Raw genomic sequence first — 15,057 nt, 5'->3', positions numbered from 1 at the left:
GAGGGGGTTGTGGCTTATGTTATAAAGGAGGCCAAAAAAATAAATAGATTAGAGCATCTTTTGGGGGGAGGGAAATCAGTGGGTCTGAGTCTTGGAGAAAGCTGGGGGGGGTTGTTTTGGTTTTTTGTTTTGTTTTGTGTGTGTGTGTGTGTGTGAGTGTGTGTGGTTTTTTTTAAGAAGAAAAAAATAAAGGGAAGAAAATCCAGCAGAGAAAAGAAGAGAGAGAGGAATTCCAGCTGTGGAGGAATAGAGGAGAAGAAGACAGATAGAGGAGGAAGAACAGAGAAATACATTTCAACCAAGAAGGAGTTTTGATTTATTTGATTTTTTTTTTAAATTTGTTTTAAGGAGAAAAGAAATCTATAAGCAGGGGAAAAAAATTTTTGAAGACTCACTTTTTAAACTACCTTCCCTGATCACATATATTTAAAAAGTTGTGAGAATGCAACATCAGAAAATCCTGGTATGAGTCTTGAGCTTCACGACAGGACACAAAATAAGAGAGGCATATGTTTTTGGGCTTTTTTCATATTTACTGCAGAGGAATAGTAATATTTCCATGGCCTAGAAGTCTCCAGATCTTACCCATCCCATGGACTAGGTGAGAGCTATCTCTTACAAGACACTAGGTTATAGCTCTCTCATCTTTGACATGGCTTTCAAAGAAGTTGCAGTAAAAAGAAAAGAAAAAAGAAAAGGAAAAAGAAAAGGAAAAAAGAAAAGGAAAAAGAAAAGGAAAAAAGAAAAGGAAAAAGAAAAGGAAAAAAGAAAAGGAAAAAGAAAAGGAAAAAAGAAAAGGAAAAAAAGAAAAGGAAAAAAGAAAAGAAAAGAAAAAAAGAGAAGAAAAAGCAACTGAGAAGGGTTATAAAAAGAGCAAATACCAAGAAGGGTGAACAAGAGAAGAAAGTCAAGGCAAGGAGGAGCCCAAAGCTGGCAGATCGGGAGGATTTGCAGGGGAGAAGGGGGGGGAAGATTGGAAATGCAGCTCTGGAGTTTGCTGCTGCCTCTTGCGCTTCTCTGTACAGCCCTAGCCAGTGGACCCGAATGTGGGATGGACGAGCGCTCCCGCAGGGCACGGAGGGACACCAGGCACAGCCGCCAGCTCCTGCACACTGCCCCGGGCACCTGTGCCACCAGGTTAGCCCGAGGAAGGCGCTCCACGGCCGGGCTGGAGCCGGGGCATGTCCCCCGCGGGAGGCAACAGCGGCAGGCGAAGGGCGAAGAGGAGTCCCTTACCCCGAGCAGGGCGCTCTATTTCAGTGGCCAGGGTGATCAGCTGCGGCTGAAGGCAGATACTGAGCTGCCCCGCGATGCCTTCACTTTGCAAGTGTGGCTGAAAGCTGAAGGAGGACAGAGATCTCCGGCTGTCATTGCAGGTAGGTGGTTGGTGGTGCCTGCAGCATCCCTGTGCCGGGAGCAGGAGCAGCGGTTGGAGGTGTGTGACATTCCCTGTGTGTCTGTGCGTGTGCAAACACACTCCCCGTGCCTTTAGCAGCTCTAGATTTGAGGAGATCCCGGAGCTCTGCAAACTGGCTGAAAGTATATGCTGGCAGGAAAAGTTATGTAAACTTTTGGTCTAGGGAAATGGCAGGATCCTGGGGGTAGTTTGTGTCTCTCTGCGGGTTGAGATGCAGCTCGGAGAGGCAGCTCTCCCCGTGGGGTTTTATCTCCTTTTTTCAGGTTGGCAAACAGAGCGTTTGAAAGGAGCTTGTTTGTATGTATGAAAAGAAATGGATGTGTCTAGCGTGTGGCTGCAAAGAAATGCATATCTAAGGTCCCTCTACGGTTTCCTTAGTTTTATGAGCTTTTTAGTGTACTTCGCTGTTAGCTCTTTAGATGCAATGTTAGCATGTGGTTTCCAAAAAGCTATAAAGGAACTTTTGGCTATTGTGAAACCTCAAATGAATCAAATGAGTTTATAAAGTTCCCAACCCCTCGACACTCAGCAAGGGCTGGGACTCGCACTGCAGCTAGAGGATGTGTTGAGTATTTTTGTCTCCCCTTAGAAATGGCAAGTGTAACATCAATGATTCTAAGGTCAAATAGCCCTATAAAATCATTTAGTGCTCAAAGCAGCTACCAGTCTAAGCTGTCTGAGCTGGACAATAACGAGGAATATTGCACTTTTCTTATTTAAATTTTATGAGCCCATCATGAATTTGGGTCCCTCTCCCCACGTTCGCTGCTTCTCCCTCTCCCTCCCTCCCACCACCTCCCACCCTTCCCCTGCTTTGGTGATAAAGTGCAGCAAAGTTGTCGTGAAATCGGATACTTTTCGGAGGGTTACAAACCCTTATAAATGTCGCCACATCCATCTTTGCTCTGAAGGAAGTCATAGAAAATGGAAATGCCCTTTCAAAAAAAAAAAAAAAAAAGAAAACAATTCAGAAAGAGAAATGGGTATGGGGGGGATGGAGGGGAGAGACATGTTTTACAGTTCTTTTTGGCAAGGAGATTCCCTCAAAGTACAAAGTTTCCATGTCCTAGGATGCCTTAAAGAGACAGGGAGGATTTCCCCTTTGCCTTTAAGTGGAGCCACTAAGTAGCAGGAGGCAGCGATGCCAGTGCCGGTGCTGCCCTGCCAGCCTGGCTCTGCCACATTCCCAGCTCCCCTGCCCCATCCCGGCTGTTGTCTTGCAAGAAAGTTGCTTTGTCCTTAAGAAAACAAAAAACTAAGATGAACTCAGCAGTGCTTTTACTTAACTTTCCTCAATTCAAGCTGCTCTGCTCCCTGGTGAGGAGGGGGATGATGCTGTGTGTGTGGAGCTGCCAAGGGTGGGCAGGAGGTGCTGGGCATGGGCTGGTCCCATGTGCCTTAAGTGAAGTCATTTCATAGGTGAAATAGATGATTATTACTTGCTTTATTTCCCCTGGCTTTCTCATACTCCACTCTTTTGGTTCCCAATCCTAACTTAAACCCCAGGGCTCAAAGTGCTTCCCTTTCAAGTTAGGAAAGGCAGAATTTGGGTTTACACAGATCTCATCAGTAACAAAACACGGTCAGTGTGTTTTTAATGTGTTTAATCCAACACCTAAGACCCCGTGTCTGTCTCTCCTGCAAGGATCTCTAATTCACACAACAGGGAACCTAGACAAACATACACAAAGATCATTTGTAGTAAAATACTTTAATTGGATGGGGGAGGCTGGGTTGTTGCCTGTATAAAACACTTGACCCATTTTATGCATGGAAATAACATTCCACTGTGAAAAATGAAAAGAAATGCCCCAGTTTTGCACCACAGTGCTTGCAGCTCAGCTTGGGAGGACTTGGTGATTTTTATTTTATTTTTAAGCTCCCCCTGCCCCCCTCACACACACTCTTGAAGAGGAGCCAGGTTTGGCTCTGTGTGTAAACACCTGGAAGAGGTCCAAGAGGAACTCACTTGGAGTATCCTCCACACACCACAGCCTCCCAGACCTGCAGCAAGCTTAGGGAGAGATTACGCTTCCCTCAATGAGGAAATCGAGGGTTCTGGCTGCCAAAACTCTTGGCTTTCAATTTTCACTGTTTTGGGATGTGACAGACTGAGGAGCTCAGTTCTGCTGTTGAAGTTGCATCTGTAGGACCCCACTGAAATCAAAAGCCCATCTGGGTGTTTGTGGGGGAAAGGGACTGGGGCACATTTGCTGGCAGTGCCAGGAGTGAGTTTCTCCCCAACTTTTTCCATCCCAGTTGCAAAATTGGGCGACCTGTTGGTTGTACAGATCTGATGGAGATGGTGGGACGGACTGGAAGACACTTCTTTCTCAGAGTCCTCCTTGTATCTTCTTCTACTTTCTGGCCCCCACCCTGTGCCAGTGTTGATGCTCCCCTTCCACCCCTCCTTGCTGGCCTGTAAGTAATCACTGCAAGTCATATAGGAGCTGCACGTGTTCCTATAGGGGAAACCTGTTGTGTCTGTTAAAAATCTCATGGAGGACCCAAGTTGCTATCAGTTATCTGCTTCTGAGCCTTGACATAACGGAGTTCTTCTGCTAATCCAGGCTACAGGAGTTTCTGTCTGGAGCCAACTCTCCTTACGTCACCCTCTGCTGCAGTATTCAATTTGTTTTCATAAATGGCTAATTTTACAGCGCTGTTAAGTGGGTTCGTCATTGTGCCGGGCCATGCCCTGTCTCTGATGATAGGCAGTCGTGGTGCCAGGCTCTGCCAATTTTCACACTGCTTGGCAGTGATGTTATTGCTGCCCTGTTTGACTTCGCTGATATCTGTTCTGGCATTTGTCAGGGAAAAAACTGTTGGGAAACTGGAAGTCTAACCAATCGATCCGTGTTACGCAAAGGCTCCGGAGCGTTTTCGGCGTGGGGCTGTGCTCCTGCCCTGTGGCTCTCCAGGAGATCCACACAGCTCTCAGCTTGTGTGTACTTCCCTCCCTCCCCAGGCCACATAGTTCTTGGACAAACACTCCTTGGATGTGCGTACCTACCACACAGCACAGTACATCCCTCTTGTAAACACACACATGTGCACATGGTATTAATCATGGGAGTTTGAGCACTACCCCCCCCGTGGAGCCTTTGAATGTATCTCCAGTTGTGAAGGAAGGAGTTAAGGTCCGGGCTGGAGGCAGTTAGGTAATACACACACCGTGCAAAATAAGACGCTTCAAAGCACTGTTGACCTTGCTTCTGTTGTAATCAAAGATATTTCAGTTCTACTGTGGAAATGCAACCCCATCCTAAGAAACAGGATCCTCCTGAGTCCCTGTCAGTGTGTTTTCTGCTATAGGGCTCAGAGTGGGGTGGCTCATGTTTTCACAGGAGGGAGATGTTGACTCTTTACTGGCTGAGAACTGAGAGGAGCAGGATGAATGATCAGCAGCGGGAGCTGGAGTAAGAAGGCGTGCCCGCTCTGAAGAGTGAAAGTTATTTGTGTTTTGGTTTGCTTTTTTTTTTTTTTTCCCCTTCTCAGTTTCATTCTCCTCTGTCTCTCTATTCCTCAGCCTGCCAACAGGGAGCATGATCCCAGCTTAATAAAGCTTCATATATAAGGGAGTGCCTATGTTTTCCCAACTTCGATCCTTGATGAACATAAAACTGCAGCAGAATCCAAAGGGAAAGAAATGCCAAAATCAGCACGGTGGAGCTCACTTAAAGCCACAACTCTTGCATGTAAGAGACTGAGAAACATCTGTGTTGGGGTCCAATAATTGGGCAATTAGAAAGAGATGTAATTGACACTGCGTAGGTCTGCTGCCTCCACAGGGTTTAAGGATAGATGTTTACTTCTGGGGGTTAATTTGGTTCCCTTCTGAAGTTTTGAAGGCTGATATTGGTTTGATACACTTCAGGTAGAATCTGGTAGAATCACCCAGAGTGAGTCAGTGAGCTGAGTCCTAACCCCAGAGCTGATCCTCATGGTGGATGTGCTGGGAACTTGAGGACACTTTGACTAGAGAGTTTACTCTGAGTTTCACTGTCATGAAAATAACAGGCAGATAGATAATGCAGTGTTTTCTCATCTTCAACAGCCTGTTGTCTTTTAACTGCATGAATTTTCTTGGTTTGGTGTGTGATGAAGCACTAGAATGAAGGACTATAGAAGAAGTCAAGTATAAAACTTGTAGTTCTGTTGTTTGATTAGTGCTGGTATGTGCCAGATCCCAGGGTGATGGGTGAGATGGACAGAGTGGAGTGACAGGAGCTGGAACACCTGCACAGATGTTCCTTCAGGGTGACAAACCTTCAACACACCATTCTGAATGTTATGGGAAGCTGTGTGGGTTTGACTTCCCTTTGGATGGGTTCAAATGATTAGCCACTTCAGGTATATGGATCTGGCTTGACTCATAGGCCACTGAAAAACATACCTCACAGCTTATCATTTACTAAATATTTGCATTGAACTGCATGTTTTCTTCAGCCTGTGGAAGCTGGGACAAGAATCCAATTTTAACCAGTCTCCTCCTTTTGACCAGCTACACACTAGAGTCAGAACAGCACACTTAGAATACAGTTGGTTTGGTTTTTTTCCTTAAAACACTTTCATGTAGGCTGCTATAATTAATGAAATGGTAACAAAAGAAAGAGGGAAATTTGACTGTGTGTGTGAAGGATGGTAAATTTAGATTCCTAAATGATGTATGGCTGACTCCTGTAAGCACAGAGATGTGTCCCAGGTTGAGTTTGCCTCTCCAAGCTTCATTACAGCCTGATTTATTTCAAGGCAGCTTGTTTCAGTTAGAAAAACTCGCGTGAGACAGAAAGCAAGCAGAGAGGATGGTGTTTGGAGAGAGAGCGGGAGCAGGGCTCTCCTCAGGGATTCCTGGAAATGTCTGGAGGAGCACAGAGCAGAGCTGTGGCAGGCAGGCCTCAGTGGTGAGGGTGAGAGGGAGCCCTTGGAGAGCCTTCGCACGCTAAGCCGTCGCCCGGCTGGGGATTGCTGCACTGGGTTGAAGATGTTCACTAGGTCCCCACGTTGTCTCCCCATGTGGCACCAGGAGGGGGTTGTACATGGCTGTACTGAGCAGAGGTGGCCACTATCAGCCCCAGCCACACTTGGCATGGTGTGAGAACAGCCTAAATCCCAAATCCCAGTGAGTCTCACTGTGTGCTGTAGCGACTGGGGGGGTGATGCTGGCTCCTTGAACCCAGGTAGGTGCCACTTGACTTCTCAATGAGGAACAGGACAGGTCTTTGCTTTCAAAGCTTGCCCAGGTGTTTGTTGATGTGGCTCCATGAGCTTCATGTGTCCGTTTGCTTTTGCCAAGGGCAGTAGACATCATTGGCTGCGTGTGTTGCACAGCAGAGAGCCAAGTGACAGTGGGTACCTCCCTGGTCATAGGGGCCTGACCTAGTTACATGCAGCTGGGGGAGCCAGCTGGGTGGAGCAGGGAGTTTTGATGGAGAAATACCTTCATTGCACCCTGGGTATGTCCATCAGGACATAGGTACCAAGAACTTCAGGTCTGTAATGAGAGAGGTGCAGCCACAATGACTGCCCAAGCAGCTTTAAGAGAAATGGTTTTGCTTGACTTTTGATAAGGGCCTGGAGTGACAGGTCAAGGGGGAATGGCTTCACACTGACAGAGGGGAGGGTTAGATTGGATATTAGGAAGTAAATCTTCCCTGTGATGGTGTGGAGTACAGAGAAGCTATACCTGCCCCATCCCTGGAAGTGTTGGACTAGGTTGGATGAGGCTTGGAAGAACCTGGGTTAATGGAAGGTGTTCCTGCCCATGGCAGGGTGGGTTGGAATGAGATGACTTTTAAAGGTCCCTTCCAACCCAAACCATTCCATGAGAAACATCACAAGACCAACAGTGCTCTCAAGACCACAGGATTAACCAAGTGCTTTCCCCTTGGATTTTCATTGCTGGCCAGAGCCAGAAAACAAAAAGAGCCAAAATATAGTGGCTTTTTTCAAAAAGACATATTGAAAAAAACAAAAATAAACCCTTCCATGACTGGGGTCAGCTGAAATGTTCCTAGATAATGGTTTTGCTTCTAATTTTATCTGTTGCTTTTTCAGCTCCTCTTTTCTTTTCTCTGGTAGAAATTATAGGAGCAGAAGCAGAGAAGGGACCACCTGGGTTGCCAAATTCAGTCCCCTGCAGTGTCAGGGATATAACAGCAGATAATTAGTCCAAACATTCACAGAATATCCACTTTGTGGGTTCTGATATAGCACAGGCCAGGGAAAATTTCCCAATGCTCTACTATAAACCAAAGATCTTTAGCTAAGACCGAGAGTCACCACCGTAATGTTAAAGACAGGAAAGGAGGAGGACAGATTGACAACATCTTAAGTACCTAAAATCCAAGGCATTGCTTTCAAAAACTGTTAAGTATGAGAAAGAAAAACATTTGCTGGTAAAAGGTATCAGCTTTCTTATTTTCAGAGAGTCCAAAAAGAGTCAGGTGTTTTGACACTTCTATTGAAATTTAAAGTTAGAATATTTGCCAGAACTGATCCTTTCCCACAGATAGTCTGTTTTGATTAATTTCCCTTTTTCCTGAGAAAAATATTTTATCAAATATTTCCCACCCTTCTCTGGTCTTAGCCTGTGTGGCAGTTCCTACATGCCCTTGTAGCAGGAACGAATACCTTCACTTTGTCACATTTTTACTTCTTCAAATCTTGTGCTCCAAATTATTTGGAAAATGCATCAGAAAAGTCTTGTTTGATGAGAACCCTCTGTGTTTTTCCCTCAACTGTATCAGCAAGCCTAATATGATCTTTTTCATCATGTAGTCTTCCCTCAATACTGCCACATTTTTATCTAGCTTTGTATTCACATGATCAGGATATATTAATCTTTCAATTTCAAATATGCAAAATATATTGGACTTTCCTATTCCCTAGGTTCTGGGTGTTTGCTTTGTGCATTGTTCTGGGCACAGAACAATTGGCTGTACTGTCCTTTTTGCTTGTTTACTTTCCCAAAAAATGAGGCTTCTAGAAGTGAGGGTGTACCTTTCTCCTGACCCATCCATTGCTCTGTGCCTGTTTCCCTACCTTGTGGATCTGACATCTGGATATGATTCTTGGTTTTATTTCAGCTTCGTGTGGAGTAGAAATACTTGATTGTTCTGCTCTTTTTCTGTGTGCCCCTACATTTCTCTTCATTTTCTCTGCTGTGAGCATGCATGCACATACACACACACAATTTCCAAAGCACCTTTGATTTTCTTCCCAGATCAATAGAGCATTTAAACTCCAATGATCAAGGAGGAGCAGCTTGTTTATTTCCCCACATATTCTGACACAAGTGGCACATCTTGTAAACTGCTTTGATTTGATGTTAGTGCCTATTATAAAGTTTATTCTCCCCAAAGCCATCCATGAAGTCAAATTACTCTTAGTCTGAACAGGAGCAGAGCAGAACTCCAAACAGGCGTGTTGAAAAGAGAACAGGAGTGAATATCTTATCCCAGAATTTTGCTTTCTGCTGTCCTCGTTCCGAGTGATCAGAACAATTTGAGGGCTGTTCAGTATCCATATGTTTGGCAGCACCAAGTGAGGGTGCAGTGTGTGTCATAGGTAAAATTGAGCAGATATAAACACAGGTCGATTAGCCCTCAGTGAGAATGGGGCTGGATTCGTGGTTAAACAGGCAGCATGGATTTGATCCTAAACGTGGTCAAGATCATGAGAAATACCATTTACCTTGGCTGACTCTGGCTTAGGCTCCAGTTTCAGAGAGTCTTACATGTCCCATCTCTACAGCCTGGATTTTTTTATGGTTCTTGCTTTAATATCTTTTATTTTGCCACCTCTTCTTCCTTTGGATACAGGAGAAGAAAAGTTGCAAAGCCCTAACATCAGAGGAATTGGCCAGGGGAAGGAAACGTGTTTATTTGTTTTTGCTATACTCCAAATCCCAAATTGGCCTCTGTCTCTCTCAACCTTTCTCTTTTTCCTTTTTTTTTCTCTCTTTTTCATTAGTGTTCCAAATCTGCCTGCTCCAAACCTACTCTCTGGTTTTCTGTTTTGTGAGATGATGTAAGTGCGTAACTTTCCCGTCCAATCCCTCCACCCTCTCTTATCACCATCATAGTCTCAGTTCTTTCTCTACTATCTGGTGTCCTTGATTCCCCTGCTTTCCCTTCTTCCTGCTCCACACCAACTATGTGCCATGGGTGATCCTGTGCTCTCTACTTCTCAGCTTCTTTGCCACAGTTGGGTGATGACCCCTCTGTGCAGACTGATGGTGGCCACAGGTTGGTGGCTTCAGCCAGCTGCTGTTGGAAGTGCTGTTGGAACAGAGGGTAAGCAGGCTGTGTGTTTGTGTGCTTAGTCAGGCATATGCACATGCATATTTTCCAGGAATTATTGATATTGTTCTGTTTAATATCCATCCTAGTGATGCACAAACAAGGAGCGAGCGGTTGTTCTCACAAAGAGGGAGCGAGGGGGAAGTGAAACTGAGAAGCATCTGGAATTGGCCTGGTGAAGCAGCAGCTGAGAGATATGATACCAGCTCATGAAAGCAAAAGAATTGCTGTGGTAGAGAAGAAAACCACTCTGTTCTTTGCTGATCATCTCCTAGGGCCTGGTAGGCTTTCCTCGAGTCTTCCTTTTGGGCGATACTTAGGGCTCTTTTATCTCTTCGCCTTCCTCTCCTCTGCTGTGTTTTTCCTCCTTTTCCTTATCTAATTTATTGTCTCTTTGTTTGCTTCAAATCACTTTCCCATATGGATTTCTCTCTTCTGACCCATCTTCCCCTCCCTCATTTGATTCCCAGGAGTCTTCTGTCGTCATGGAGTTGGGAGAAGAGCAGCCCTGCTCCCGACACCGAGCATCAGCTGCAGGCTCCTTTCCTCCTTCCTTTTCTTCCTTGCCTATTCTCTGCTGTTAGTGTTGGAAGCATATTCACAAAGATCATCCATTGGATTGAGGAAACAGATCTTATCACCATTATTTTATTTGTTTTATTTAAGACAGGGCAAGGAAAGGCCTTCACTCTTACCAGTGTTACTAAGTTTTGAATGCACTTTTTTTTCTCCTGTACTAATGTATCTTGGTGCTGTTATTTTCCTTTATCATTGCAGCAAGATTGTGGTTTTATAGTCCTGATAACTGCCACAAAACATCCTGCTGCTGGTGTTGATAGCTTTCTTGGGTGTGAGAGAACATGACCCTAAAAATCAGGGAAACTGAGGAACACAGGGATGCTCTGATTTGTCCAAGATGTGTTAGTGTGCTGGTGACCAAGCCAGAAACAGAGCCCAGCAGCAGCCCTTTTGTTATTATTTTCCTTTTTAGGGGAGATGACACTTATTCCTCAGCATAGGTTGTTCTCCAAGTGAAGTCACACCTTAATTCCTGTAGGGTATTTCCTTGTAGCTGTTGATGGTTCTTCCCTGGGTAATTACTGTATTGAACCAATAGTGGTGATGGAGTTTGTTACCTGAAGTTGCAGTGTTGGAGGCAGCATGGGAGCTGGGGGAAGGAGGCAGTTGGCATTTGTGACATCAGCCCTTTGAGGATGGCAGAAAATCAGATGGTCTGGAATTAATATCTCTGAACCAGACCTGCTGGTGATGTTTGAATCAGTGTGAATTATTGTATTTCTCAGATGGAACAGCGTATGCAGCCCATAATGGGAAGGAAAAGCAAATATCACAGAAGTCCCTTAGTTCCAGGCACTCTCATTCAATTTGGAACACTTTCATATTTTTTTTTATACATCTGCACATTGATTATTGTATTGACTTACTGAAGCAGCTTGTAAAATATGTAAGTTGTAACTGCTTATCTTCCTAGGAAACGCTGAAAATCTGCCTCTGGATATCTCAGGTTATTAAGTTAAGGACAAAAGCAACTAATTTATGCCATAGTTAAACAAGAACTAGGTGAGAGGCTGCAGAAAGAGGTTTTCACACAGTATGTATCTGTTCAGCTTGGAGAAGAAGACTGCATGGAGACCTCAGAGCAGCTTTTCAATATCTGAAGGGCCTACAAGGAGCCAGAGAGGGACTCTGTGTTAGGAACTGCAGTGATAGGACAAAGGGAAATGCGTTCAAACTGAAGGAGGGGAAGTCTAGGTTAGATATTAGAAAAAGGGTTTTTACTGTAAGGGAGGTGAGACATTGGAACAGGTTGCCCAGGGAGACTGTGGCTGCCCCAACCCTGGCAGTGTTCAAGGCCAGGCTGGATGAAGCTTTGAGCAACCTGATCTAGTGAGGAGGTGTCCCTGCCCAGGGCAGGGGTTGGGACTAGATGATCTGTAAGGTCCATTCCAACCCTTAAATTCCATGATTCTCTTTGGTGCTCCAGACACTTTTGGGGAGGGATCACCATCTAGTGACCCTAACCATCCTCACAGCTAAATGACCTGTGCTTCTGTCAGGAGCATCATCAGGGAGCCTGTACATCTTACAATCCATGTGAATTTGTTCTGAATTCAGCAGCATCTGTGCTTGTAATGTCTGAGGTGCTAAAGTTGAAATCTGGAGCTTGCATTACTACTGTCTTACATGTCATCTGTCTTGTGGATAAACAGAGCAGCCTCTCCGAGGTCAAAACAGCACCTTTCACCAGTGATAATTTAATGGGAATTATTTTCAGTGTAAACTTGACAAGAATTGGAAACCTCCTGCGCTCTAGCTCATGAATGGAGATGTTCAGGGAGAAAAGGAGTACTGGGAGAAAAAGCAAATGTTAACTAAATGCATTATGCACACAGTTTTGAAATGTACTTGGCAGAGGGAAGGGCGAGCAACACAAGCCAGATTTGGCTGTTGAACACACCAATGTAAACCTAGAATAACTTCTTTGCAGAGGAAATCGGGGGGGGCTGCTGCAGACCTATGAACGTGTAGAATTTGGGGCAGAGCCTGAGTACATGCAATGGGGAAAATGAACAAGCTGAGAAGTGGATGTTATGGAGAACAACTTCCAACCACCGTCACCACTCTCGATGGTTTCATTTGGGTGTGTAATGGTTATGGTGATGCAGTGGGAAACATTTGTACAATGGGGGGTTGTTTTTTACTTTTTGAAGTGTTTTCTGCCTATACCTATCGTAATCCCTCCAGACTGTGGAATTAGGCCATGTACCAGTTTTACAGTGAGCCCTTTGTGTTTCCGGCAACAAACACCTCTGAACTCTGCTCTCCAGCCTTGTGGCCCTAAACTCCTTCACCCCCACCCATACTGTCCCATCTCCAGCAATAATATTCCCTCCTCTGTTTATAAACAAACACCCTCAGAGGAAGTTCACGGGAAGAAAAGTTAGTTAATGAAAATCAACCACGCACTTAGGTCCAGGCTGTGGGTTGGAGCCAGCAGGGTTGCTGGATGTTTCCTACTCTGCATCTGCTTGTAGGACTTTCTTTGATGAGATGTTTGCCTGTCTGTCTGTCTGTGTGTCTTTCTTTGCTTTTCCCTTCGTCATGGAAAATGTTAAAAAGGAGGGGAAAAAATGACAGCCTCAATTTGCTTTAAAATCCATGTGGACAGTGTTTGGGAACTCCAAGCAGGGAGGTTGGCTTCAGTGTACTTATAGGATTTCTTCTTGGTAAATCCACTGTTTTTGCCTTGTTTGTTGTTTATAGGATTTCTTCTTGGTAAATCCACTGGTTTTGCCTTGTTTGTTGTTGTTTTTTTGTAACACCAAAATCTAACTTCTGGCTCCTGGCAAAGCTGTTGCTCTTAAGTTGCACAAAGGCTGTAAAAGGGCTTAAATAGCCCAAAGGATAATTGTCCTACTATAGCCTGAGCATGAGGCTGATGATACATCTGGTGTTGCCCATCATTCTCACAGAACCATTCACTGAAGGAGGTAGGAGAGAGCAATACCCAAGGGAATAGGTAACACAGGACCTGTGGTCACCATGAACATGAGCAAGAGACAGGCATGTTAATGGTTCTGTCAGCTGGAAAGCACAAAATGTTTTATGAGTTATTCCAGAGGTTCCCCAAACATTTACAGCACAGAGGAACCCAAGAAATACTCCATTTTCTTGTGAATGCTCCTGTGTTGTGTCTTCAGTACTGCACCTTAGTGGTCTCAGATATAAGGTGAGTGAATGATGTGGTTTTAAACTCTCAGGAGGCACTTGCAGCCTCTAATAAGTCTTGTTGACTACTAAAAAAAGGAAAGCTCTAGGAGTGAGAGAGGAAGCACTGTGGCTCTTCACCTGGGCAGAGGTGTGGCTCATATCACGGTTGCAGGGTTCCCCTCTTCCATAAGGAGTGTCTTTGGAAATTGGGAATAAGAGAGATTTTCCAGATCTAATAGATATGAAAGTTGTTGGTCCCACTTTTAATTCTAAGAGCTTTGAAGTTTTAGATGGACTGCAAAAGTTCTTCAGTGCTGGCAGAGCCTCCATACTTTAAAACTTGATGGTTTCAAAGAGTCTTATCTGTTGCTTTTTGTTGAAAGAGCAGTTTCTCTTACTGTACAAATATTTGCTGTCAGGTCTTATCTGTAAGATTATTCCAGTGTGGTCTCTCTACCTCCTATCCCAACATGGGGGAAGACAATCAGAAATGAGCATTTTGTATTGCAGCATGGACAAAGTTTATCAGTTGTTGCACAATCCCTTTGCCTGCAGAGAGATTAAATAAAGGAGCAGGGTGGGGTGGTGGTAGAAATGGACCTGATTTATACTGGTGAGCTTCCTCCAAGAATTCCAGGATAACTATCAACAGTTTCTCCTAAGAGAAAAGTTGAGCCATTCATTTTTACCCTTTGAAGAGCTCTGAATTAATGCAGGGCAGAGGATCTTCTGCTGGGAAAGACTGGAATTCCCCGAAGTCCTCTTCCTAGAGATGGTTTAATCAAACAGAGTGTTTACATTCTACGCCTCACCAGAGGCAGTGCTCAAACAGCAATGGTCTTTGATTGGATGCTGTAATACTGGGAGTTAAGTTTATTTTGGTTTAAACATCAGCATACCTCTAGCTTTACTGGGAAATGGCCATATGCAAACACCTGCAGGCTCCATGGAACAGGCCAGAGAGGGAAGCAACAGCAGCTGCATCTCACAGAGGCAAATTGATTGATATTGGAAGGCTGCTGTGTTTCTGCTCCAAAGGTTTCTGCAGGGTTGGGATTTGGCAGCAAAAGTGGGCCAGGACCACTTGCATTCGTGGAGGAAGAGACCTTGCAGTGGTAGGAGGCTGAGGATCAAATTTGACCTTCTGCCTCAAGTGCTGATGGCAGAGGGACAGAGGCACAAGGCCTTTCTGCCCAAACCTTTTGTTTTGTCTCACGCTGTGAAGGTCGAACGGTTTTGGTGAACAGTTTCTGTGCTCTCAGACTTCAGAAGGCTCAGACTGAATGAAATGGGAGTTATGTATTTCATGAGAGAGAGAAAGAGAAGAAGGAAAGATTAAGACAGTTCTTCCCACCATCGCTCATCCCTCCCCTCCCTCAAGATGCACATCACCTACATCAAGAAACCAACACAGCACATTTGTATGTCCAAAACTGGCCATAAACCTTGAGTCAGGATCTTAACTTGTGTTCAGATACTTTCCTTTTAAAAATATTTTGGTATCTTCTGGAAGTGATGTATTTCCGCTCCCCATGCACAGGATCTTCTGTGCATCATTGAGGAGGACGCACGTAAGTAGGCAATGTGGCCAACATTCTTCCCAAC

At 44.7% G+C, this 15,057-nt stretch overlaps 1 protein-coding gene across 1 annotated transcript in view; it reads left to right on the top strand.

The window, feature by feature from the left end:
* The first annotated feature begins 979 nt into the window (after nucleotides 1-979).
* Nucleotides 980-15,057, top strand: part of PAPPA (pregnancy-associated plasma protein A, pappalysin 1) — a 179,508-nt gene continuing 165,430 nt past the window's right edge. Inside the window, exon 1 of the mRNA XM_009081311.1 lies at nucleotides 980-1,376. Coding sequence (XP_009079559.1) covers nucleotides 980-1,376 — 397 coding nt within the window. The remainder of the gene's footprint in view (nucleotides 1,377-15,057) is intronic.

This window comes from Acanthisitta chloris, unplaced genomic scaffold (genome assembly GCF_000695815.1).
Source record: "Acanthisitta chloris isolate BGI_N310 unplaced genomic scaffold, ASM69581v1 scaffold22138, whole genome shotgun sequence".
NCBI lineage: Eukaryota > Metazoa > Chordata > Aves > Passeriformes > Acanthisittidae > Acanthisitta > Acanthisitta chloris.
This window is presented reverse-complemented; position numbering and strand designations above follow the sequence as displayed.